Genomic DNA, 25,174 nt, shown 5'->3' with positions numbered 1-25,174 from the left:
GGGCCTGTGGGGACGGCCGCTACACTTCTGGCGTCTAGTGAATCAGACAGACAGGATGCGCTTCTTGATTTTACTCGATCTTTATAGCGGTCTTTCTCGTTTCGAACAGCACAAAATGTACAAATATCTCGGTTGAAAACCGGAGTCCGTAGTACTGGTGAAGACGTGATTGCTTTCTTGCTTGACACGTTCAGCCATATTAGCGTTGGGTTTTGAGGGGGTGCTTAGGTTTTTGGGGTTATTAGGCATGTTTGTTTTTAGTGTGTAGAGCTATCTCAGCATGAGAGCTTGTAAACAATGAGTTATTGCTGTGAGTAACGGAGTCCAACAATGCAATGCAATGCAATGCCCTCAAGCCCCTTCGACCCTTCAATCCTCGATCGCACCTGTGCCTGTACCGCGGCAAAGCGGTACTTCCGGTACTTGCTTGGTGCGCGCACGCTCTCGGTTAAATAGGCACAACCCAAAGGGGGTGCGTCCAGAGGTCAACACATGCCCAAAACAAACAAAACACAGTATAAGTATGATGTGATGATGTCCACTATATCGTATAATATACGTTCATGCTTAAAACACCTCTTCAAAGTCTTTAAAGTCATATTCCAAAGCAAATCAGTATTCAGAGTGCAGGAGTCCAGCTGGAGCTGTCGGAGTAACGCGGTGAAGGGGTGAAGGACAAGTTACAAAACAACTCTCACAGACAACAGCAGGTTTCCAAGTACTTCCAGCACAGGATCCCTTGAGGCTGGGACACTGAAATTCAGTAGGAAGGCGACTTATATCGCGAATCCGGTGACCACCAAAGTTCCAGGAACGACAACGGTTCTACTGAGGTAGCAGCCCACTGGAGAGCTGGACAGTCTACCGGCTGGTCCAAGGATACTTCCAAGGCTCAGGATGGCTGGATCCTCAAACACATCCTGACTGGTTGGTCCCACCAGTTCACGGGTTGAAGCACTGCAAAGGGCCTTCGCAGATCAGATAGTCCTACATGGCTTCACCAGGCCAGACGGAGGAAAGGATTCCAGGCCCCTACAAGGGTAGTCTTCAGATCTTCAGCCGGCTGTTCGTCTACAGGGGATACTTGGCTCCAGCGCTGATCTGAAGAAATAGCTGCAGGAGTCCACATTGCTTCCAAAATCCAACTTGGAAGCAAGTCCAAGCCCACCAATCGTATGGATCGACACGATTGGACAACCATTGGTTGCACTCCTGCCACACAACCAGACTGTGGCACCACATATGTGGAGTGGGACCAGACAGTCGCATTCACTTCCTGGGCCAGACAGACACAGAGACACACACACACACACACACACACACACACACACACAAAGGCATCACTAGCCTGAGAAAGCAGCAGCTGTCTCGGCCAAGTTCATGACCTCATATGGGATTTCCTGACCTGGCAAGGCAAGAAGAAGGCCAAACAACAAAATGGCCACAAAACAGGCGAAAATCTCACGGTGTGGCCCTTTCTGGACACTAGCCACCTTTAGTAGACATATGCGGTAAATGCTAAAAATATAATTGCTGTCACCAGCTTGTCTTTAGGCACACATATAAGTAACCAAAAATCCTAAGTGGAAAATGCTAGGGTGATATGAAAGTATCCCCATTGCGCTGCATTGTAAGATGCTATGTGCAACGAAAAAGATAAAGGGGAAACAGATTCCCGGTACTCATAGTCAGAGGACTGATCAGTTTCCCCATAACAAATTAGCAAAAGCAAAAGGCAAGGGAAGTGAAGCTGATGGCTTTAAATCCCCTCAAAAAGTCAGAGCAGGTTAAAAAAACAAAGCAAAAATATTGGGGCTCCATAGAAACTATGCAGGGAAATTTGCCAAACAAATCCTCCCAAACAATGGGCACACCTTGAGGGGGGAAAAACAAAGACTGCAGCCTTTGGAGCCTCCTCCCACTGATAAGCTATCCAAGTGTACTCAGCAAAATCAATTTACACACATCCAGGAATCAAATCTGCAAGCAGTCATTTAGCTCCTACTTCCTGCCTAGAAGAGCCTGGGTCAAAAGGCCACACTGATGTTGGTGTACCCCGAGAGGACTCTAGGATACAATGGACCTCTCTATAGGATCAGAGGAAACCCTACCAGATCTCTATTCCCTGGACTCAGTGGAAACAACAGGTCTCACCCACCACAAGGACTTATGTTTTTATTATACAGCAATTGTTGGTCCCTGTGCTGTCTTACAGCAGATAGGACCGACGACCTATGACCTATGACACTCCAAAACAGCGACTTTTCTGTGGGCCACCTTCTGCACTGCTTTTGCCACTGAGGCTGAAATCATGGTTTCCTGAGTAGCATCATCAAACAGCAACTGCCTCATCTTTCTTTACTCAGGAAACATTTTCCAAGGTTATGTCATTCTACTTGGGCGAGAGGAGTTTTCCTCACCTCTGTTGCTTAGCAGACATCTCCTTTCCCCTCCAACCGCAGGTTTTCCATTGGCCTTCGACACACTATATAACATTGGACCATAGAAAGCAATTGGGACCAAGAGGAGCACAACCACACCTTGTGATGACTCTGCCTAAACGTTAACTTCTTTTTCACCATAACTGAGCTTTTTGTGTTTATACACTTGGATAATGGTCAGTATTTCTTCAGTTGCAAATTGTTATTAGTGGCTTCTGAGGAAATCATTACTCTAGGGCCTCCCTATTATAGTAACCTACCGGTAAAACACTGCATTGTCTATCTTGCACCAATCTATATAAAGAATATAGTTTAAAAAATATAATTGAGTGTACAATCCATTATTTTATGTTGTCGTATCATCACTTTATTTTACCACCCTGCTCCCCTTTTGACAGCCCAGCCTTAACTGCTATTCTAAGTCCATCTCCTGGGAGAGTCCGGCATATACAAAGGATCCATGCAACAGGTGTGGAACGTCCTGAACCCTAAAGTTATAATCTAGAAAACCTTTATCAAGGACCAATGAGGATATATCTCAAGTGTCCTCCACCATCAAAGGCTTGCCCATCAACTTTTAGGCATATTTTCATACATCCTCTGGTGGCAGCTGAGCAACCATCTGATCTAATGGCATTAACAAATCCAACCAAAAGGGAATGCCAAAACTTTCTAAAGGTAGATAGCAAGGAAAAGCAGTCAGGCTTAACCTCAGGAGGGAAGGATGGATGGTAAGTCAGTTCAATTAATTTCCCGGGAGGATAGCACAGTGGCAACAGTCTCGCCTTGGGAGCAAGAGGACACGAAGCAACACAGGTTCGATCCCCGGGTCCGCGCTAAAAAACCTCTGGGTATTTAAGACAAAAAAAAAAAAGCAATTACGCAACTAAAACAAAAAATTCCTGTAACAGCACCTCGATGCCTGCAGGCTGTGTGAGCGCTTCAAAAAATAAAAAATAAATATGTAATACATAGGTTACCACAGAAAACACACCCCACTGGTATACTGAAAAATCTACACTCCATTCAAGTCCCATATGCAGCTATACTATGACAAAATAATTACTTTAGTTACTTTAGCTACCCGCAGCACATGATGGACACAGCATGTATAAAAAAAACAGCAGTTATTAGGTAAGACCCAATTTACCCTTATTAATAACATGAGACCACTATCTGGTGCTGGGCTGTACAAATAGTCTAGGAGGCCACCCCAGTTATGGTGAAGCATTCTAGTTCCTCAAAACCCCAACCCCCATGGAGGCTGCAGAAAACCAGTGTTAAAATGGTGAGCAACGGGAGGGCCTCCACTATGTAAAAGAAAAGAAACTGGAAACCTGCGGGTGGTGTTTTTGCTTATAGTCTAAACAAGGTATATTCACCTAGATCAGCAACGCCACCACCATGACAGAAAAAGAACATAGGAAAAAGTCTGCTAACCAGCAGCAGGCAGGAATACATTACCTTTATTAATGAAGCTGCCCCCCTTCTCTCGTGCACTTCAGGAAGGAATTTAAGATACAGCTCTTCAACGAACACTTTGTTGGACTGACTGCTGAATCTCACTGATGGGTCACCTCTCCCTATGCTGCCTAGCCGGCCCCCTTTATGCACACTCTCCCATGCTTCCTCCATGCCTTCTGTACAGTGCTCTGTTGCTAGCTAGAGAACTCCAATGCATACCTGTCAACCTTTCTAAACATCAAATCAAATGTGAAAATCCAATCATACACACATTTATAAGGAACCTCCATTCATACATAAAGCGCCACCATTTAAAAACACACTAATGCCAACAACCCTTTTTGTGGACATATAGCAAGAGTTTTGCAATTAGCATAAAACCTTAATAAACTTGTAAAAAGAAATTACAATGTAACCCTTTTTCTCAAGATTAAAACTGGGCGTCATAGACCAGAAGAAGCAGCATGAATGAGGATTGTTCGGAGGAGTAAAAGATGTACTCGGTCCCATACAGTATTGGCCCTGGCTGGAAGTGGACTCCCATTTTACTTCCTCTAACAGTTGATAAACAGAATATAAACAATGTTCAAGTCCATTAACCCAAGCAAATACATTGGAAATTTAGTGAATTGTGTTTTGGATGGACAAGTAGATTAGAAAAGCGAATACGAAAAATGAAGCTTCAAATGATGGACATACTGGCAGCTAAGCAGATACTGAGAAACATGTGAATCTAAGTAAATAAGATGACTGTTGAATGCATACCCTCTTCTCGTGGTTTGGAATGATACAGCGTACAAAGTTAGGGTTGGTGTTCCGAAGAGTTGCCATCAGCTTGGTGAGCGATTCCTTGTAGAGCTGACCCACTGTGCGGAACATGCCTTTCTTGGTCTTGTAGGCAGAGCCAAAAGCCGTTTCCGTCATGCCTGCAACTTGATCCAGTCCCACAATACGATCAACTGAATTCAAAAGAAGAGGTACATCCATCAATCACATGGGCATATATGCGTAGTTATGCAAGGTAATGCAGAAAGGCAACATAAGGTGGCGGGTGGGTGGTGCGCAGCTAGTGGGAGGCATATTGCTAGGTTTAGTGGCGTCAACTGGTGTCTGGGAAATGTGAAAAAGTAGCAGCAGACCAAGAAGCCACAAAGGTACTTGACAGGGTAAGAGCTTTGGTCTGACAAAACAATGCTTTAATGAATGGATTTTCCGGTATTCTGCACTCTTTCCGAAAATAATAAATAAATGGAATCAGGCTTTGGCAATGCAAATTAGAATCTAATGATTACAAACATAAAAAGGAGATTTGATTCATGCGTTTATAATGAGCCAGCACATGCTTGCAGGGTATACTTTCTGGTTAGCTTGTCATGATACCTTCGAAGACTGTGAATCAAGGCACCGGCAATAAGGAAAATAATTCACAGCACACTTGCATATAGCACTTTATGCCAGAATCCTCTTAATAATCCAACACAATGGAACTCCATTTACTGGTATTGGCCATTGCGGTATTCGAACTTGCCAATACAGCTCTGTAGTGAGCGCTTGGTGTGATGAGCTATTGCATCTAATATAGGGATGTGTAAAGATTGGCTGCTGCGCAGCAACAGAACCTGCCCTCTCCACCAACAACTCGCCTTCCCCCGGATCCTGTATAAGGACTACTGTTATATAAACACACTTCAGATGTGTAGAGTGACCTGCTTAGGAATCAAAGACAATAAATAATTTGCCTTCTGAGCAAACCAATGGTCAATATTGGGAATGTGCTAAGAAAAAGTAGTTGTACTTGGCCTAGAATGGAGTACTCTAAAAGCCTGATAGTTCATGACGGCCCACTAAATTCAACTGTCTGTGTGAGTGTAGTACTCATGAAGGAGCCAGACGGAAAATGGTAGAAAATTAACTCCCCTTTCTGTCAGCAACAAAGCATGCACTGTACAGGCAGCAACCATGCAGGCGACTCTCATACGCATAGCACAACCGTGCACTTAAACTGAGAACAGGGTATTCAGAGTCCATGCATTTCACAACTTTCCCTTTCTGCTGAGATTTCAAACATGCGTGACAACTGGGATATTGAATTTGAAGTTATGGGCATCTGCCACTGGGAAATGGCAGGAGAATATTCAGATTTACCACAGAACAACTGCCACAAGGATGACTACTTTCAATGACTGCCAGTGACCAGGTGAGAGGCTGTAAAAAACAGGGGTCACTGCATGCTAACCAAGGTCAGACACGACGTTGGCACAAAGATTTCCATTTTATCCGCAATGCATGAATATCTAAACTAGAGCGCACTCAGAAAATTCTTCCACCAGGTATTCATAAACCAACCCATTAAGCCTAAACATAGCAAGTCCCTATTCAGATGACTGGCAACATTTCATTTAAAGGCAACAAGTAAGTCAATCATGTTTAAAGTGTTTTTGTGGGGTCCAGTCAATCGGTTGTTTTTCATCCTATGAACACTGTATTGAAAATAGAGCAGTTTTGTCCTCAACAGAGAAAAAGTGAATATGGTACTCTCCCCCCGCCCCCCTCGGACCACCGCCAAGTAACCACGTTTGCTTTATAAGACATTCGGGATGTCTGCCCCGATTACTCTTCCATTAACGAATGGGAGCATCATAAGATGCAAGCTAAGCTAAAGTCCCGCCCGTACGAATCGTGTGCTCCGTGGCATTAAGGCCTACGCATTTTTGATTGTTGTCTGAAGCCTTAAAAGCCACATACATTTAGATTTTGGCCCTAAAAGTCAAAGAATGCAATGCATTGTGTTTAACAGTGGGAGCATCCTCAGACAGCTGGCTGTGTGCGGCCTACTGGATGGTGGCAGCATTTCGTATAATTGTACTTACTGTTGTATCCCTGAGCTGCCACCACCAGGAACCCCTATGTAAATCTAGTCCAAAATCCAGGCATTGTTTGAACCGCGGAGTAAGTAGGATAGGGAAGTCACCATATTAGTGCCCTGGCTACTGCCTGCCTCAGAGAGCACAGGCCACAGTTGCCAAATCTAGAGGCAACCAATTTGTGAATGATGTCTGGGATTCAAGTCAAATCCACACCTCAGAAAAGTTAAATATGGCATCCCCCACTCAATGAGTAGTCTCCAGAAAGTTTGAATGAATGCAACCCTCCAATTGGCAACCCCTCTAAGCTCCAGCAAGCCATAAAATAAAGTAATCTGCTCTCTTACCCTGGTAACACCCAGGGAGGAGACGCAGACAACAGAGGATGATACAACTTAAAGACAGATCGTGATGAGGATCTGTCAGAATATGCACCTCAACACTTCCTGATGGTGAAGCTCTGCACAGGTACTGACTGTACCAAACATTGCTACATGAGTAACCATGAATAAGTGCTCACTCACCTTGAAGCAGTGAGACCAACTAAATCACTAGCTCTTAAGAATTCCATTTTCTTAGGAAAGATCTACTGACCTACCCCTGCATGGACTGGACCTGAAGGCAGAAACAATGGTCACAGCAATTCATAGAAGGCAAGAAACCAAAGCTCTTATCCCGAACAAACCAAAACATAGCACAGTTACTATACAACTATATTTGTAGGTCTTCTACCTGAACTGCCTCTGCTGGGCACTGCCTGTAACCTCCTACACTGGAGCTGCACTTCCAAGAAACCAGACAGCGGCCCCGCCCCTCAATCCAAGCCATTCTGCACCTTTGCCATACCAGCAGCTCCAATGACTCCACAACTGTGATCCCTGTTTGGAGATCACAAGAACCCCCACTATTCACCTTCCACCTTGCGAGGACATGAGTGTTGATAGTCAATGTTGAAAAATTACCAAACATACATGACCTTGAGAGGTCCCACTAGGAATCCAACCCACAGAAAGGTGCCGAAGTAGTCCTAAAGCAAATTCCAATCTATATCATTGGGACTAGTACTTACCAGTGGCTACAAAAATGCATCGGGACCAGTGTTCCATCCAGTCAACTGGAAGCCAGTCTGTTTTCTATGGGAGACAGAGTCCTGCTTGTGCAAACACCAGGGTACATCATGATGAACCTGGTACCCTAAATCTGCTGTTGGCATTGGATGTTGCAATGATCCTAACAGACTGAGCCGAAACTTAAGAATGTTACCTCTTAGCCATGAATTTCCAACCCATTAGTACTGACCAGTAAAACCCCCCACAAAACACCATATATTTGTCTACAGAAACACACAAAGTAGGTTTTCTTTTATCTTAAATTATTTTGTAATGTTTTGAATAAAGTAACAACGAGCAAGAATTGTCATTCAGACACATTTTTGTTAACATTACCAAGAAAGCCATGAAGGACAATTTAACACTTTAAGACACGCTGAATAATCATATATTCCACACACGATTATCAGTAAGCAGATTAAAAGGGATTTCAAGGGAGTTAACAAAACATGTTTTGAACTATACTGAATTTACTGCAAATCAGCTCAAATGGCAAAAATCAATCTTGAGAAATATGCCAGTCTAGTCACTAGGCTAAAAACTCAATTCACTCCCCAGCATATCTGCCTTACTTGTTTCAGTATTACTTTCCTTCAATCAATCGATGCCTTCATAATAAACATTCAGGAGCATCTTTCAATATGCAGGTCAGGTAGGTCATTTGCTAGATTAAGTACGTTTTCATATTTTGGTGAGCTAAAGTGGTTCCTTGTATGTGACCCAAGTCCCCCCCACCCGCGAATAACTTGATTTTGTGTGCCATTCTCCTTGTTGCTTTTTCCCTACTTAAGCAGCCTTCTAGCCTCTTTCTTTTGCAGTTGGTCAGCTTGTGCAATTGGATCTTTGGCACCTTTCCTAAGCCCCACCAACCGCCCCACTTATCCTTGGCCCTCCCTTTCCCTTCCTAACTGTTAGTGAATAGTGAACCAAGCAGTCGTTGAACAGGGCAGTCCTTTTGGTCCTGTTAAGGCCTGGAAACAGGTAAGAGGCAGTTACTTTGCCTGTCTTGCATCATGATGGGTCTCCTCTCACCACAACCCATTCCAATCCTCTTCAGAGACCACACAGCCAAATGCCAAAAGCAAACCCAGACAGCTACCCTGACGAGCCTTGTCAATATTCCCCACACACTCCTGCAATATGCATCTACTGTTCACAACCACCTCGTTATGATATGTAATGCCTGCTCGGCTGCTTTCCCATCAGATGTCTATGGCATACCCTCCCTTTTTCCTTTGTTTAGACTCCTGTCCTGACTTTTCGGAGTATGGTAAAGCCTTCTACTTTACGCCCTTGTCCTTTTGCTCATTGTTATGGGGAAACTGAGCAGTCCATAAGACTATTAGTATTTGGAGATTGTCGCTCAGTGAATTTCTTGTATTGCTACAATTGCACACATAACCCTAATAAAGGGAAGTACAATTAGGCTACCTTCTATCCACATAGGTTTTTCCTGTAATGGCTTTTTGGTTACTTTTACAATGCATCTAGGATGAGTTGGTGGCGGTTGATATTTTTCTACTGAGTTTTATACTTTTTATTTGTGCACTTTTGCATTTACCACAAAGAAGAACTAAAAGCTGGCTAGCGCCCCAAGACGGCCGTTCCACAAAGATTTTGCTCGTCCTTTGGCCATATTGTTCTTTGGCCCGCTTCCTGCCTTCTCAGGTAGGGAAACACCACATATAGAATACCCTTTCTCGAGGAAGCTGCTGCTTCATGGGTAAAGAGGAGGTTTGTGCGAGCATGGATGCGAAGACTGGAATCGTTGGTCCCCGTACACATCCAGGTGCTGAAATGTCTTTAGCTGGTCAGATGTTGTGGCAAGTGGCTAAAGCAAAACAAAAGAGGTGATGGCTGGACAGTTCTCAATTTTATGAACCTCTGGCAACCCTCCAGACTACTGTTCTTCTCCTACCAAGCCATTACAAAAGGATATTTATCCTCTGTGAAGGGTCATTGAGCTAGAACAGGGTATAGACTCTCCTGAGTAGAAGACATTTGATAGACCAGGTTATTTGAACCACGTTCATTCTCAGTAGAGGGGCTTCCACACTTGGGTATACCTCTAATAACAGCTCTTTTTTTTAGCACCTGAAGCAGAACTAGCTAAATGGCCCAGTACCAGTGAAGCTCTGCAACCTCTGTACTAAGATGTGTTCCAGACAAGATGGAAAAGGGGATGCAAGAAATGTGTGTGAGGACATTTTGAAATGGTACGGTGAACCCAGAGATCTATATTCAGGTCCCAGTAATCAGAAGAACCATGCTTGCATTAAAGCAGAAACCATCAAATCTGGACCCAAAGCCTCCCAACTGAAAATGATGTTGCAAAGAAAAGACTGTGGTTAGAGCCTCTGCCCTAGCCATGAAACACTGATGATTTGAGACACCTGCGGCTGCCTAGAATAAGGCTATAATGCCTGAAAAATAACAGCGATCTGAAGGCATGAGACTTCTGTGAGGCAGGAGTAGAAAGACACAAATACTTCGATAGTGAAAAGTGTTATATACTCCTTTCAATCAATTTGTTGTGGCTGTACACCAAAAATGCAAACAATCACATGATTGTCTTTTAATGATGACCTGTTTCATGGACATTCCTAACCAGTCCACAGCAGCAAGTAGGAACTTGCATGGATTCTTTGTAAGGGTTTCAGAATTGTTCAAGTATATGCAGGGCGGCTAAACAAGAGAGGAGAGCAATTGAGAAAGCAAGTAGGCTGCTGAAAAGCCCAAATAAACAGAAGATGTCATTGTTTGAGGGGATTACCCCAACCCAGAAATTAGAATGTGCGGCATCCTCCTAACCCAAAGCATTTGGGTTTCTTTTGCTAGTACTTTGAGTAGGGAAGAGGTCACAGCCAGGCCTCGAGTGGAATGAGTCCTGAGACCATAGGGCCCATTCTTCACAGCCAGAGTGCAGCATTCAGAGATGCAACAAATGATCCATTTGGACAGGGTGTGTTCAGTAAGAACCATTCCTGAACAAGCAACAGTGTAACCCACAATGACCTGATCATCTTTACTAAATCCCTCATCCAAGAGACTTAGTACCTAAGGGGCAGCACAGAGTCCAGCCATTAGAATCGCTCCTCCAGCTTCAATGGATGTGGCAGTGGAAAAAATGCAACAAGCTGGATTTTCTGAGAGATAATTTCCGACACATCCTTGGGCAAGAAGGACAGCCTCACTCTCAAAGTCACTTTCTCCTTAGGGAAGAGGAAGAATGAAGGTTTAATAAACAGAGACTGGAGCTCACTTACCAATCTCACGGAAAAGTTGGCCACCAGGAAGATCACACGAAGGGTGATCAGTCTTCTAGAACACAAAAGCAGGGGATGAAACGTTGCTCTCCAGAGACTGTTTTTTTAAAAAATAAATCCAACACAGGGACAATAAACTGGCATGGTGGAAAGTGGTTAGTCAAACCTCACAAACTTTGCAACAGTAGGGATAGTGAAAAACGAGCCTTGCAAAGGAGACCTCTTAAAAACGGAAAATTATGGCAAGGTACCCTTTTACAGTGGCAATCTACAGGCACATCCAGGTTAAGGAAGGGAGGAAGGGCAACACAGAGTAAATTGGTCAGATAAAATGGGCCATATTCCACTCCCAACACACAGACGAAAATCTACACCCCCGATTGGAAGAAAGTAAAGGGGACGTCGTCCAACAAATCCCACTCCTTATACCTTAGCCTCTCAGCAACCAAGCATGAAGGCTCAGGATGCTGTGGCTCAGCCAGAGCAGATCCATCCTCGCTGGGAGCTACAGGGGAGGGAAGATGGACATTCCCAGAAGCTCCCGGCACTTTGTCCTCCTGGCCTAGTCCAGAGTGCTCAGAATCAACATGTACCACGCCTGAATGTCTAAAGTCTCTTTTGGACCAAGGGATTGGCAGGAATGCATAAAGGAGCTCAAAGCACCGCTTGACAACCAAAGTGGCCAACAGATGTCTGTGCAAAGGAAATTCCCTCGAGCAAAAACAAAACAAAAAAAGAAATGTCATCCCAAAAGGTGAAGATTTTCTCCAGAAACTCCTGACAGAGATGCAAGTCTGTCACTCAGGCCATTCACAATGATGTTCTCTGTCCCAGCAGGATGGGCAACTTCCGACACACTGGCCTTAAGAACCCAGAGTCACATTCCTTCCCTGAACAGAGGCAATTACCTAACATGACCCCTCTTGTTGGGGGTGGTGCATGGACACTTTGCTGTAGTCAGGATCAACACTTGCCTCACACAAAAGGGAGGATGGCAAAAAGCACCAACCTAATGACCCAGAGCTCCAGAAAGCTGATGTTGGGGACCAGTGGTTGGGGACCATTGGCTTCTCATCATAAGATCTTGCAGGCAAGCACCCCAGTCTTTCAAAAAGCCATCTGTGACCACTGTCAATTGGGGACAGAGTTGCCAAAAGCAACGCTCCTATAAGCCTGATTTGCAGGGCCTTGCACAGGAGATCTCACGATAAAGTCTATGACCTACAGCAGATCTGAAATGTCAGCCTCTAACTGAGTTTATTGATATCTAAGTAGCGACTAGAGATACTCTCACATAGCTGTGTTTCCAGCACAACCAGGATGCATCTGTCCCAGAATATGTAGCAAGGCAGGCCCTGGAAGCAACCTCTAGGACTGAAATACAGACCACCTGAAGGAAAATCGTCACAGATTATGAGGGAAACGCCTGCCCAGACAGGTGTCTAAAACCGTCTGACGAACTGTAGAGATTGGGAAGGTGAAATATGGGGATTCTCAAAGTTCTGGGAGACGCCTAAACTACCACAGGCTGCATGTGGGGTACAAATGCATCAACACCAGGACGGGGGTGTGAGCTCAAATATGTCAATCATCCAGGATGCCAGCTGCTACCCCATCCTTCTTCAGAACTAGAAAGTAGGAGCCCTTTACCTCACTATGAATGGGGGACAAATTCTATGGAACACTTCCTCAGAAGCAGACAGCCCTCCTCCAACAGGGGAGGGTCCAGTCAGTGACAGGCTGGAAGGAGGGTGGTCGGGAATGCTCAAGAAAAGGGAGGTTGTAACCTGTAAAAGCCCCAAGCATCAGCATTGTGCAATGCCACTCCTCGAACAGTGACAACCTCCTCCCCATAAGAGTCAAATGTACGTAGTCTAATAGCCACTCTGTGTGGTAATGGCAACTGCAGAGAAGCCACCTCTCTGGGCACCTCTGCCTCTACCATGGCAAAGGAGACAACTGTGGCTGCTTGCCAGAGGGAGTCTGGTAAAAAGGGGAAGAGTCGTAATGGGTGCTTCTGAACAGAGGCAACAAGTGAACAGTGGCCTTTGAAGCCTGGAAATCCTGAAATCCTTTAGGAATTATCTGCCTTTGTACCTAAAAATATTGTAGTCATTGAATGTAATTTCCAAAAGTTTGGATTGGATGTCTGGAACGAACTCAGATGTCCTCCACCAGGAGTGCTTTTGTAGATCAGACTTGGTACCCATCAGACACAGTTGGCAGTGTCCCTGCAAAATCTGGGTTGAGGGGCCTCTTCACCATCACTAACTAGAGAGTTGAGCTCTCCATCACCTCAGTAGGCACATTTTCGTCCGACCGACGATTACACTCCAGTCCAAAGTTATACTTAGCCAATGCATAAGTGGCATTGAATGCCCTCTAGGCAAGACTACCAGATTCAATGTTATGGCCCATGGCATCTAGCTTCTTGCTTTCCCTATAAGTGGGCAAGATGGGGAAGGATGAGGTTTTCACCATCCTGCTGTTGGATCATGCACCACAAAGCCATCTGGAGAAGAGTGCAGAGAGAAAAATCTGGATGTGACGCACACAATGCTTTTTGGCAAGTTCCCGAAGACCAACACCAACTTCTCCCAAACTGCCAAAACTGATGCAGCCACAGCTGGGTTGAAGGGCAACATTTCTTGCCCTAAATGTCTGTCAGGTCAAAACAGATTCCTTGCCTAGTAAACCCAACGTCTCCACAACCTTGGCAATGGTCCTCTGAAATTAACAATGGGGTTTGCCAGGTACTGTCACTGGAAGAATATCCAGCTCTGAATAGGTATCCAAATCACTAGCCTTCTGAAGGTCTGTAGCCAAATGCAAAATGTCCTCTCCACCATAGAACTCCTTGGGAAAGTCCTCAGCCCCATCGGAGTAAGGAGGTTTCAGACGACAAGAGTTATCATCCCTCTGTCCTCAACAAAGATTTGTCATATTTGAAAAGAATGCCTCCTCAAAACCGGTATATTCCAGTCAGGCCACACAGCCAATCTGCACCGAGAAGGATTGAGTGGACAGCGAGCCTTCAGAACACAAAGGAGGAGCTGTACGTAATTGGGACAGTGCAGTGACGATAGGGCGGAATCAGAACCAAGCCAACAAGCGTGTGGTTGCAGAGTTGCCTCTACTGGCTTCATAAAGTGTGGTGGGCCCTTTGGCCTTAACCGGGGCCAAAGTCACCAGTGCCGAGGCCTTGGCAAAAACGCCAAGCATCTGTTGCTGGAAAGCCTCCCTCGCCTCCAAAGTCAAGGGCATGGGGAACAACACCATAGGTGTAGAAGGTGATACATCCAAAGTATCCATGGATAAAGAGTTGTTAGAATGGATTTCTAAACTTTGCTCTGGTGAACAGATGTTCAAGAGGCCACCCTTGTTTAGTGAAACAGGGAACACTTCTGCAAAGTTAGCCAGGAAAATTCAAGGTAGCTTGGAGAGCAATCAATGCTAGGTTTCAGGAGTAGTGGGGTGATCTGAGGTCTTGGATGAGCACACACAGTAGGACACAAGAATTACCCTTAGACAGTAGTATATAAAAAATGTACAGTTTATTATGCCCAGAATAAACATAGGTGTATAATAAAGAACAAAGTAATACCACTACCTAAACACACACTAGGTAAAATATATGTACAGTCACTTTTCAGTCAATGCAGTAAAGTGTGGATTCCTGCCAAAACCTGCTGGGAGGGGAAAGCACACAAACTTTAACACAATGGCCAACTCCAGAAATGGCTATCCTCAACTTAAGAAGTCCAGCCCTACGAAGATTGGAGCCCTGTTCTCAATGTTAGGTTTGTGCGTACAAACTTCAATGGTAAGGAAAAGTTGGAAAAGGACACTGGAGTGTGAGGGATTCAACGCCAAAAGTCTGAGATGGGTCTGCTACGGAGAACAAAGTTGTCCCCAACTTTCAGACAACTATAGGAAGCAAAAGCCACCCAAGACAAGGACCACAAGGGATCCTTTCTGCATAAAAACAGTATGGATCAACTAGGGGCCACCAGTAAGTGGTATAATTTCTCAACGCCCGTAGCACATTCCGGGTTCAAACTTGGCAGGTTTGAGGAAGGTCGCCTGGAGTATGAAATTCCCTCCTTGGTTATGGTTCAAAGTGCACAGGCGCTGCAGATGCAGGTCCGATTTACATCAGAAGCTGGATCTCTCGTCACAAATGCAGGACAAAGAAAACACTGATGCAGCTGGCCTCAGGAAACTTGAAGAAAGGCGGGAAAGTCGCCAGCAGGACTGACATGCTTCTCTCTTGCGGCCCAAAGCAATAGGGACGAGATTTGTCAAGAAGGTGCCATGCAGTGCGAACTAGGGTTCTCTCAAAGCTCAAGCCAAAACTATGTAGCAACACTGCAGCACAGGTGCCAAGGCAAAAGCTGGTCAGTCAACTGCTGGGCCCTGGGACACATCCGAGAAGGCTCATTTGAAGGACACCAAGGAGACGTTGAGAGTGATTAGTCCCACCACTCAAAGGGGTTGAAGCACCTTTGCAGGTCTTGAGAGTTTGAGTGCACAGCAGGGTTCTACCGGGACAAAAGCTGCCTCAGGGTACCAAACCTTCTCTGCACGGTTCTAGACAGTCCTTGGATCTGCTTTGCTTCTCAGGATACTTGGCTCTGTGTAGAGGTTGATCTGTGGGTCTGCACTCAGAGCCCCTCCTCATATCCTAAAGTCCAGTGAGTGCTCGCACCGCAGCTGGTCGATGAGGAGATCTGCCCCACTCATGTACGCTAGCAGTGGTCCAATCAGGGACCACTGCAGCTCTCATGCTCTTGTGCACACCAGACATCCTAGCACCAGTAGTGTGGATTTGGACCAGACAGTCCCAGGCCACTTCCTGGGTACCCACACACGTGACATGCATTAGCACGCGAAAAGCGCCGGCTTTCGCGGGTGAATGCATGCCCAAATAAGGACTCTGTGTCACAAAAAGCAAGGGGAAGACCAAAGGACAAAATGGGCAAAGAAGACAAATCCTTGTGGCATGGCCATGACGGACACTAGCCACAGTCATGAGCCAAACACGATAAGTGCGGTATGGCTTGGTAAAAGTTGATAAAAATACACCAAAAGCTTCTGCTGCCACCAGTCTACTCCTAAGCACATTGTCCAGATACCAAAACAGTTCTTAAAGGATGTAGAGGGCCCGAAAACACAAGGAACCTGTGCGCGGTACAGTAATGTACTTTGCACACTGAAATACAGTTGCCAAAAGTGGCAACAAAGTCATAAGACAAAAGGAAACAATGTTTCCCAGTACTGACTGTAAGGACAAGTCAGTTTCCCCAGAATAATGAGCGAAACCCCAGTGGAGCACAGCTGTAGGCTGTGCTTCTCTAGCAGAAAGTCATGTCAGGAGGTTGAAACAAAAGCAAAATGTTTGGGGGTCGACAAATATAGAGGTAAAACAGCAGTAAGTGAAATTTTACCTAAAACTTGCCCCTCCCAGACTAATAATGGGGGGGACTTTATTCACCCCTGGATGAGTCATGTTCAGGTTGGTTAAAGATTCTGGACAACCCATCAATATTGCTATGTTGGAAACCTGGCCTATGCTCACTAGTGAAGTCAAAGCCCTTAAGGCTAATGGACCACCTGAGCAACTGTAACGCTCACCTGATTCCCGTAGAGGCGCCGGTCTTGACTGGGCGTATACCGTATCTTCAAAGGTGATGTGTAACACACGGCTGGCTCTTTGGGCTGGACCTCTGTGCACTGTATGTCTGACTCGAAGGGTAAGATGTCTGCAGATAGAAAATATGGGATTAAGGAACTGGGTTATTGAATGTCTCTCTCTTCTTCCCTTTCTCTTCTCCTGTAGAACCCCAAAGGTTAGGTAAGTGAACGCTGTGCTCTCCATCTGCCTCGGGACAGGGTGCTGTAACCAGTTTCTTCACTGGATAAGGGGAGCAGGCCTCTTGACTTCAGAGGACTGCTGTCCGTCGTTTACTGCACGAACGGTAAGTTTCGAGTAATCCTAATGTCTTTAAAGTCTTTAGTAATGATGTCTCTTGTTTTGCAGGGTTCCGGTGATGGCGGATGACGGGCTGAAGTGATTTGAAGATGGAGCGCGTGTGATGAATAGAAGCGCCTGGAAGCACGTAAGTAAGCGCTTGTTGCCTGCTTCACGATGCGCTCTAACTGTCTTTTTGTTTTGCAGGTACAAGTTCGGAGCGGCTGCAGGGTGCCGGAATACCCACTGGGTTAGATGTGGAAAGGAGTAATGGCACGTGAGTATTAAAGTTCCCCAATGTCTTTAAACGCACCTTGTTTTGTCTTTCAGATGCGGGATGCAGCGCCAAAGGCCTCCGGAGCGTGCGAAGAGTTGGTAAGCTTTTGTCTTTCAGATGCCGGAATGCAGTGTGAAGACCTCCGGAGCGCACGAAGAGTAGGTAAGCCTTTGTCTTTCAGATGCCGGAATGCAGCGCGAGGCGTTGGTGACAGCCGATGGACCAGGTAAGTGAAGAGCTATCACTGAAGACCGTAATGCTAACCTGTTCTTTCTTGTCTTTATAGGTGTTGCTGAAGACTGGATTCAGGATGGTAAGCCTTTTTCCTTAGGCCCAGGATCAGATGCAGAAGACATGATGAGTGTTCTGCTGCAGAGGATGCAGAATAACGCAAAGCAAGATTCATCCATCGGGTGTGGTTTAAATAGCCTCCTGTGGTGCTTAGGTGTCTCCTTCCACAGCCACGCCTAGGTAAGAAAAGAGTTCCTGCTTTCCAGAAGAGTTCCAGTGTTCTGAATCTAGGGAGTGGCTCCTGCCCCACCCAACAGGAAAAGTAGTTCCAAACAGAAGAGGATCAGAGGCTCAACTGGCAGGCAAGTAAGCAGCATGGTCTGCTGCAGGTAAGTCCACCCAAGCATTATGAGCCCGGTGCTTCCAGCGCTGGGACTGGGCATATTTATGAGCCTGGTGCCACTGGCGCCAGGACTGGGTCCAAAAGGTCCCAATTGGGACTGGTTGGCACTCGGAACCTGGGTTATGGATCTGCTTCCAAGGGAGTTGGGAAAACCCTGACCTTTTGGAAGCAGAGGTCATGATAGCAACTTAGGATTCTCTCCCTTCATGTTCCTCAGCCACTTTAAGGGTGGATGGTCAGTCAGCACAGTAAAGTGGGTCCCATAGAGGTAGGGCCTCTGTTTCCTTAGGGCCCACACAATAGAATTTTTGTTTTCTACAGTAGACCACCTGAGCTCTGTCCTTATGCTGGTGGTGATGAATACATGAGGTTGTTCCCTGCCTGTCTCATTTTGCTGTGATAGGGCTGCACCTATCACAGTGCCAGAGGCATCTGTCTGCACAATAACATATTTCTGAGAGTCAGGAGCCCTGAGAACAGTGGCCTGGCACAAGGATTCCTTTAAGCCTTGAAAGGCCTTCCCACACTCCTCAGACCAAGATACCTTCTTGGGTTTCTTTTGAGTTGTGAGGGCAGTCTGGGGGCGGGGGGACAGCTATGGTACCATAGTCTGCCAGGAAATTCCTGTAGTACCCATTGAGGCTCATGGAAAGCTCTCACTTGGGTTCAGGTTGTGGGAGTAGATCAGTCTTGTACTGCTTGTACTTTACTGGGAATAGGCTGCATTCTACCTCCACCAACCTCATGCCCAAGGGAGACCACTGAACCCTGACCAAGAGCCTGCAACACAATCCCAAGGTGTTTCACATGTTCCTCCTAAGCGGGGCTGAAGACTGCTATATCATCCAGATAGGCAATGCAGAATTCATCCAACCAATTCAGAACATGGTTAACCAACCTCTGGAATGTGGCAGGTGCATTCTACAATCCTGAACTGGTAAAGCCTTTCTGGAGTTGAAAATGCTGTCTTCGCCTTGGAACTTTCCAATACCCTGCAGTGAGATCAATGGTGCTCAGGTACTTTGCAGCACCTAGCTTGTCCACCAATTCATCTATTCTCGATGGGGGTAGGGGTGTGAGCATACGTCTTGGTGACAGTATTCAGAGCCCTGTAATCCACACAGAACCTCAATTTGAAAGTACCTGCCTTGGACTACTGGAGGGTTCAATCATCCCAAGATCTAACATCTTGTTGACCTCAGACTTAATGTGGGATCTGACTGTTTGACATCGTATAGCTCCTACTTTTGGTAGGTACACTATCTCCAGTGTTAATGTCATGTTTGCACCAAGGTCACAAACTGGAGTGAGTGAGAACAAGGGGGAGAATTGCCTCAGCACATTTATCACCTCTCCTTACTGCTTAGGATACAGCTGAGGGGCCAATATGACACCCTCAATGGAGGCATCTGAAGGATTGCCTTGAAAGAGGTTCAGGGAGAGGTTCAGATTCCTCTTTCTCTCTGTCTGATGCCAAGAGCAGAGCAGCCATTTCCACTGTAGGGATGAATGGCTTCAGTCTATTTACATGGATCGTGTTTGGGGCTTGACCAGGCCTTCCAAAGTCCACTAAATAGTTTAACTTTGTAATGGCCTGACCACTTATCCTGTAGGGCCCTAGGCCTTATGGGATTCATGATCAGGACTTCACCAGGGGGAAAGTGTACAAGCGAAGCCTTCTGGTCATACCAATGCTTAGCCAAGGCCTGGCCAGTCTTCAACTTGTCACTGGCCTGAGCCATCAGTAAGGTCATCCTCATCCTTAGTCCTAGCACAGAGTCAACCTCATTGGTACTGATAGGGGGAGCTCCCACACTTCCTTGACTATAACCAAAGGTCCTGTGATAGGGTGACCACAAAAGGTTCAAAGGGACTGAAAACAACCCCTTGCTGAGGGCTTGCATGTACTTGAACATGGATTGTTGCCTCCGTCAGCCACAACTGCTTTAGGGAAGTCAACCCTATTGAATATGCCAAGTAATGCCTTTGCAACTGACCTGGCAATTACTGTTTTCAGTGGGATGGCTTCAGGATATCTGGTTGCATGGTCAACTACCACCAGAATAAACCTGCTGCCAGAGGGTGTTGGATGGTGAAGGGGACCAACAATGTCAATCCCTACCCTCTCAAATGGTATACTCACTACTGGGAGTGGTACCAAAGTAGCCTGAATTGTGGTGCCACTTTTACAAACTGGCAAGTAGCACAACTACTGCAGTGACCTTCTACCTGGACCCCCATCTTGGGCCAGTTGATGTGCATGGACAACCTCTCCTTAGTCTTCTTGATACCAGATGACTTGCAAGGGGGACCTCGCGTGCCAACTGCAGGTGGAATGGTCTCACTTGAAGGAGAACCACCACCCTCCTATGGTCTCCTTCAGTGGACTCTGTGGACTCACTACATAGCAGCCAACCTTCCCAATACATTCAATGTTTCCCAGGAGGTTCACTCTGAAGCTGGGAACAGGCCTGTTTCCTAAGGCCTTCCAAAGATGGGCACTGACGTTGGCCCTTACTGAATCCTTCCCTGCCAGGACCACCTTCTGCCGGCAAACTGCAATTTAGGATGGTCTTGAGGGTCAACTACTTCAGGCAGCTCCTCTTCCTTGTCAGATTCAGGAACATGCACATCTGCCTCCACCTCAGTGGTATGTGCATTGGGGGGGGGGGGAGATATCTCTTTCAGTCTCTTTTTTTCGGGCTCCTTTGGCGTTGGGTTTCCCCTTTGGCTTTGGCTCAGCCTTAGACTTGGCCAGGACAGACAGGTGTCTCTGCTGTATCTCCCACAAGACCTTAATCTCTGAGATCATTTCTCAGCAGGACTCTTCCAGGGACCTGCCTTTAAACACTTACAAGTATCCTGACCACCAAACCCATTCAAAGGTAGATTTACAGGCATAACTGGAAACTTGAGAGGGGGACGATCACCCAACTTAGTGGGCATAAGAGGGGCTCTGGCCAGCTCCTCTGAGTTTACCAAAGTGGAATACACTACAGTTCTGCTGGCCCCAGTGTTCCTGATAGCAGATGTTTCTACACTATCGACCATGTCACTATCCTTAAAGTAGTGCATGGTATTGTCAGGAATGGAGGTATACGACTCAGACACTCCCGGGATCCCAAGGAAAGACTACTTCTGAACCTATCCCACAGTAGGAGGAGTCAGAAGAGAAGGATGCCCTTGTGAGTATTTCTTCCTCCTCATGGTGGAAGGCCAATTCATAAAGTGGACCCCCAAGGTGTTGACCTTACATTTGGGCTCCCATTTCACATGGTCATTTGCTCCACATGCCACATAAGATCCACTGGGTCTTGGGACATAAGGAGGCTTATTATAACCAGAGTTGTGCTTGGGATGATTAGTCCCACTACCCAGTACATGGTAATGTGACTTACCCTTTTTTTAAATGCTAAGGCCCTGTTGGCATGAAGGTTTTTCTGTGGAAACACCCTCCTCATCATTCTGCTTCTTCCCCTCTTCCTGCTTTATAGGACACCCCATACATCTGCTGCAGTGGCCAACTTCTTAGGATGTATCTCCGAGTCAGCCAGGGGAACATTAGACACAAATATGCTCCAGCATGACAATATGGATCGCGCCTTCTAAAGTGGTAACCTTATAACCTTCCACCAAACCAGGCAAGCTCTTTAAGGATTCGGTTACATATGTGACCCACGTACTACCTTCTCTTTTCTTGTACTCCCTGAATCTTTTCCAAGTATTGGGCAGAAGTCTTTCCAAACTTTAAGATCAGGTTTGCTTCAATTTTGCAAAGTCTTTTCTTTCAGTCTTTTGACATTTCCACAATGGCACTGCAGTGGGGCAATCTACCGAGCAACCATGCAATACCATCAGCATCTACTATTTCTTGCACTTCACAAGCATACTCAAAATCAGTCAGCCAGTCCATGATGTCATTTTCTTATCATACAGACTGAGCAGTTCTTTAGGAAATGTAGGATGCGAGGAGGAACCAGAGCCATTTCAGGAACCCCTTGAGGAGCTGTTGGCAGCTTGAATCTTGGCAGGCGCCAACAGATGTTTTCTATCTTTTTGTTTCTCCAATTACTCCAGCTCAAGCTTAGCCATGTTAAATTCAAGTTTGTTTTCTCTTAGCCTAAAATTCTGTCTCTTGAGATCTAATACAGCCTCAGAGGAAATATAGGACACATGGGATTGGGCATCATCATCCTCACTCTCTATGATGGCAACAACAGAGACATGACGGTTACTGGGGGATGCCCCAGCACCATCTGAACCATCAAAGGAGGGAAGAGTTACAATCCTACTTTCTTGCCAATCAATCTTTTGGATTAGCTCAGTTTTTGTGCCAGAGGCAGTGATGCCTCTTCCTGCACATAGCCTTCTTAATGTTTCTGATTTAGAAGCACTCAAAATAATAGCAGTGAGTGATTCCATTTCATAATTTAAGTGGTATACAACGATTGGATAAACAAAAGTCACTGTGTACATGTAATCCAGCGCCACGCCAGTGTGCAACACCCAAGTACTTCCGTTCTTATCCCACTGCTGTACACCAATTTATTAGAATAGATTTTGGTACTCTGCTCTGGTGAACAAATGTTCAGGAGGCCATGCTTCTTTAATGAAACAGGGAACACTACTCCTGAGACTTAGCCCTGACTGCTCTCCAAGATACCTTGAATTGTCCATACTAACTTCGCAGAGCAGAGTTCACCAGAGCAGAGTTCAGAAATCTATTCTAACAGTAATGACTATTCTGAGAGTGTAATATCCACTGGGAATACGGAACCTCTTCCTATGCTTCAACATTTATTGATGGTGTTGCTTCCACCTTGTCGGCTAACACCAAGCCCAATTCCCAGATATTGCTATTAGGTGACTTCAACCTCAGCCTTTCCGATCCCAAGAACCACATGGCCTCTGAAGTTGACACCACCGTTTCCAACCTAGCAACAGTGCATTTGTGATCCTACACATAAGGGTAGAACGCTCGACTGGGTAGCTGACCTAAATTGCAATACCAATGTCATTTCCAACGCTGCCTGCGCTTGGTCTGACCATCATGTTATTACCTTCCTCCTGCCAGCCACCAACCCCCAGCCCACACCTACCATAGCCCCCGCTATACCCACGAGAAATAAAAAGGATATCACCAGTGAGAAACTGCTTCCTCTCCTCCTCCCTTGTTTGAACGCTTTCGCTTCGCAGCACAAGGACAAGGACCCCACTGTCTTAGTAGACACCTTCAACAGTCTGATGATCAAAGCGATTGAGAGCATAGCCCCACTAAACATTCGCAAAGCCAAACATTCCCACCTGAACTCTCGGTTCACCCCGCAGTTTAACTCTCTGCGCAAAGAAAAGCGCAAGGCCGAAGCCCTTGGAAAAGTCATTCTAGCTCAGCTAATAAAGCCTCCCACCTGATCACCTCTCTCAACTATAAGGAAGCCATCCTTCAAGCCAAAAAAGAGACATAATTCACGCATATCCCAAGCAGAATCCAACACAAGAGAATTATTTAAAATTCTCAAAGAATTAGAATCCCCCTCCCCTGCCCCAGACGTGTGCACCAAAGACAGCACTTAGTGCAATAATATACAAAACACACTTCTCAACAAAATAACCACATTGCAATCCAAAATCAACGCCAAACAAAACTCCCTCCACACTCCTAGATCTATATTTAGCAATACCCTGCCACCTAAAATAACCACCCCAGACTCCCCAGTGCCATTCAGCTTCACACCACTCACTGTTCTGGAGGTTGAAAAAATCATCTGCAACTTAAAACCCTCCAATTGCCAAGGGGACGCATGTCCAGCCCCGATCATTAAGGAATCGGCTCATGATCTCGCTCCTTTTATTTCCACTTTTATCAATGCCTCTTTTCAATCGGGAGTGGTCCCTAACACTTGAACGATGCATGGGTCATCCCTCTCCTAAAAAAACCTACCTTAGATCCAGAGGTCCCAACCAACTACCGGCCCATCACGACGGTCCCATTTTTGCTAAAAATCTTAGATAGGGCAGCGTATCTTCAGATACAGAACTACCTGGACCGGGCCTGGTTTGCGCTATACAAATAAATAAAATACAAACATCTTGATTGGAGAACATTCTGGCTCTTTAACCACAGTCTTCGACTCCAAACTCAGGGACTAGGAAGATATATGCTTTGCACTTTGGTGAAAATAATGAAAGATTCTTGTGGTATGCTCCCTGGAGGCCTTTCAGTGCATTGACTGGCAAGAACCGTAATCACCCGAGTTGTGGTCCTCCCCAAGGTAATACAAACTCACCATGTGGGGGTGAGCCAGGCATTTGCCTCCTGCAGTCACAGCTGGGGTTGAAGCTCAAGGGAGGGTTAGCATGATAAAGCAAGTTAGGGCATTACAACTCGATATATACAGGGCATGGGCATGCAACGGCACTGGCTAGAGCTGTGCTGCGCCATTTAGAGGCTGAAAAAGGTTTTCACAAGACAGCTGGTGCTGGATAAAGAGCATCTAAGAGCAATCTGTGGAAATAAGGATTCCATTATAAATAGATGTTACAATGTTAAAAATAGAGCACAACGTTCAAGCTAAGATGTCATACTTTGGGTATTCTCAGGCTATTAACCGCTTGCAGACAACACTTGGGTCCTTGTGATGCAGTCCTGAAAGCTGGCTCCAGTAGCAATGAAGAGCTTAAATCAAAGTAAAAACTTTTTTCCGAGCCACTGGTGGCACTCTAATGAGCCTAGGTCAAATGAAGGGATCACCACTTAAGAGCCCCTATCGCTAGAAGATCAATATGATATGCATTATTTACAGTAAAAGCATTTGATTGTTGTATCTGCTTAGATTCACATGCTGTGCATATGGTCCGACATACAGTGGTAACCGCAGAGTATTGCACTTTGTCTTTCGAGAATCGAAAGGGGACGTCGACATGGGCGTGCCTGTAACACTATCCCTATGTGACGTTTAGTGTACCCAAGATCCCTCATGCGTCGAGGTCTCTCCGATTGTATTTTTTCTGCCTAGAGGGAGCCTTAAGACTATCGTGAGTGAGTACAGAAAAGAGAAAGTGGTAAGACGTCTATGTTCTTTCCATCCGAGCGGGGAGGAAGGGTGGGCACATGTGAATCTAAGCAGATACAACCATCAGAAATGCTT

The 25,174-nt window shown here is 45.8% G+C and overlaps 1 protein-coding gene across 2 annotated transcripts in view; it reads right to left on the bottom strand.

Annotated features, from left to right (window-relative positions):
* Nucleotides 1–25,174, bottom strand: part of MYH10 (myosin heavy chain 10) — a 1,173,511-nt gene that overhangs the window by 510,253 nt on the left and 638,084 nt on the right. For both annotated transcript variants that reach the window (XM_069654592.1, XM_069654593.1), the window contains exon 18: nucleotides 4,671–4,864. In XM_069654592.1, coding sequence (XP_069510693.1) covers nucleotides 4,671–4,864 — 194 coding nt within the window. The remainder of the gene's footprint in view (nucleotides 1–4,670; nucleotides 4,865–25,174) is intronic.

The sequence above is a fragment of the Ambystoma mexicanum genome, chromosome 3q (genome assembly GCF_040938575.1).
Source record: "Ambystoma mexicanum isolate Mex_15411 chromosome 3q, UKY_AmexF1_1, whole genome shotgun sequence".
NCBI classification, from domain to species: domain Eukaryota; kingdom Metazoa; phylum Chordata; class Amphibia; order Caudata; family Ambystomatidae; genus Ambystoma; species Ambystoma mexicanum.
This window is presented reverse-complemented; position numbering and strand designations above follow the sequence as displayed.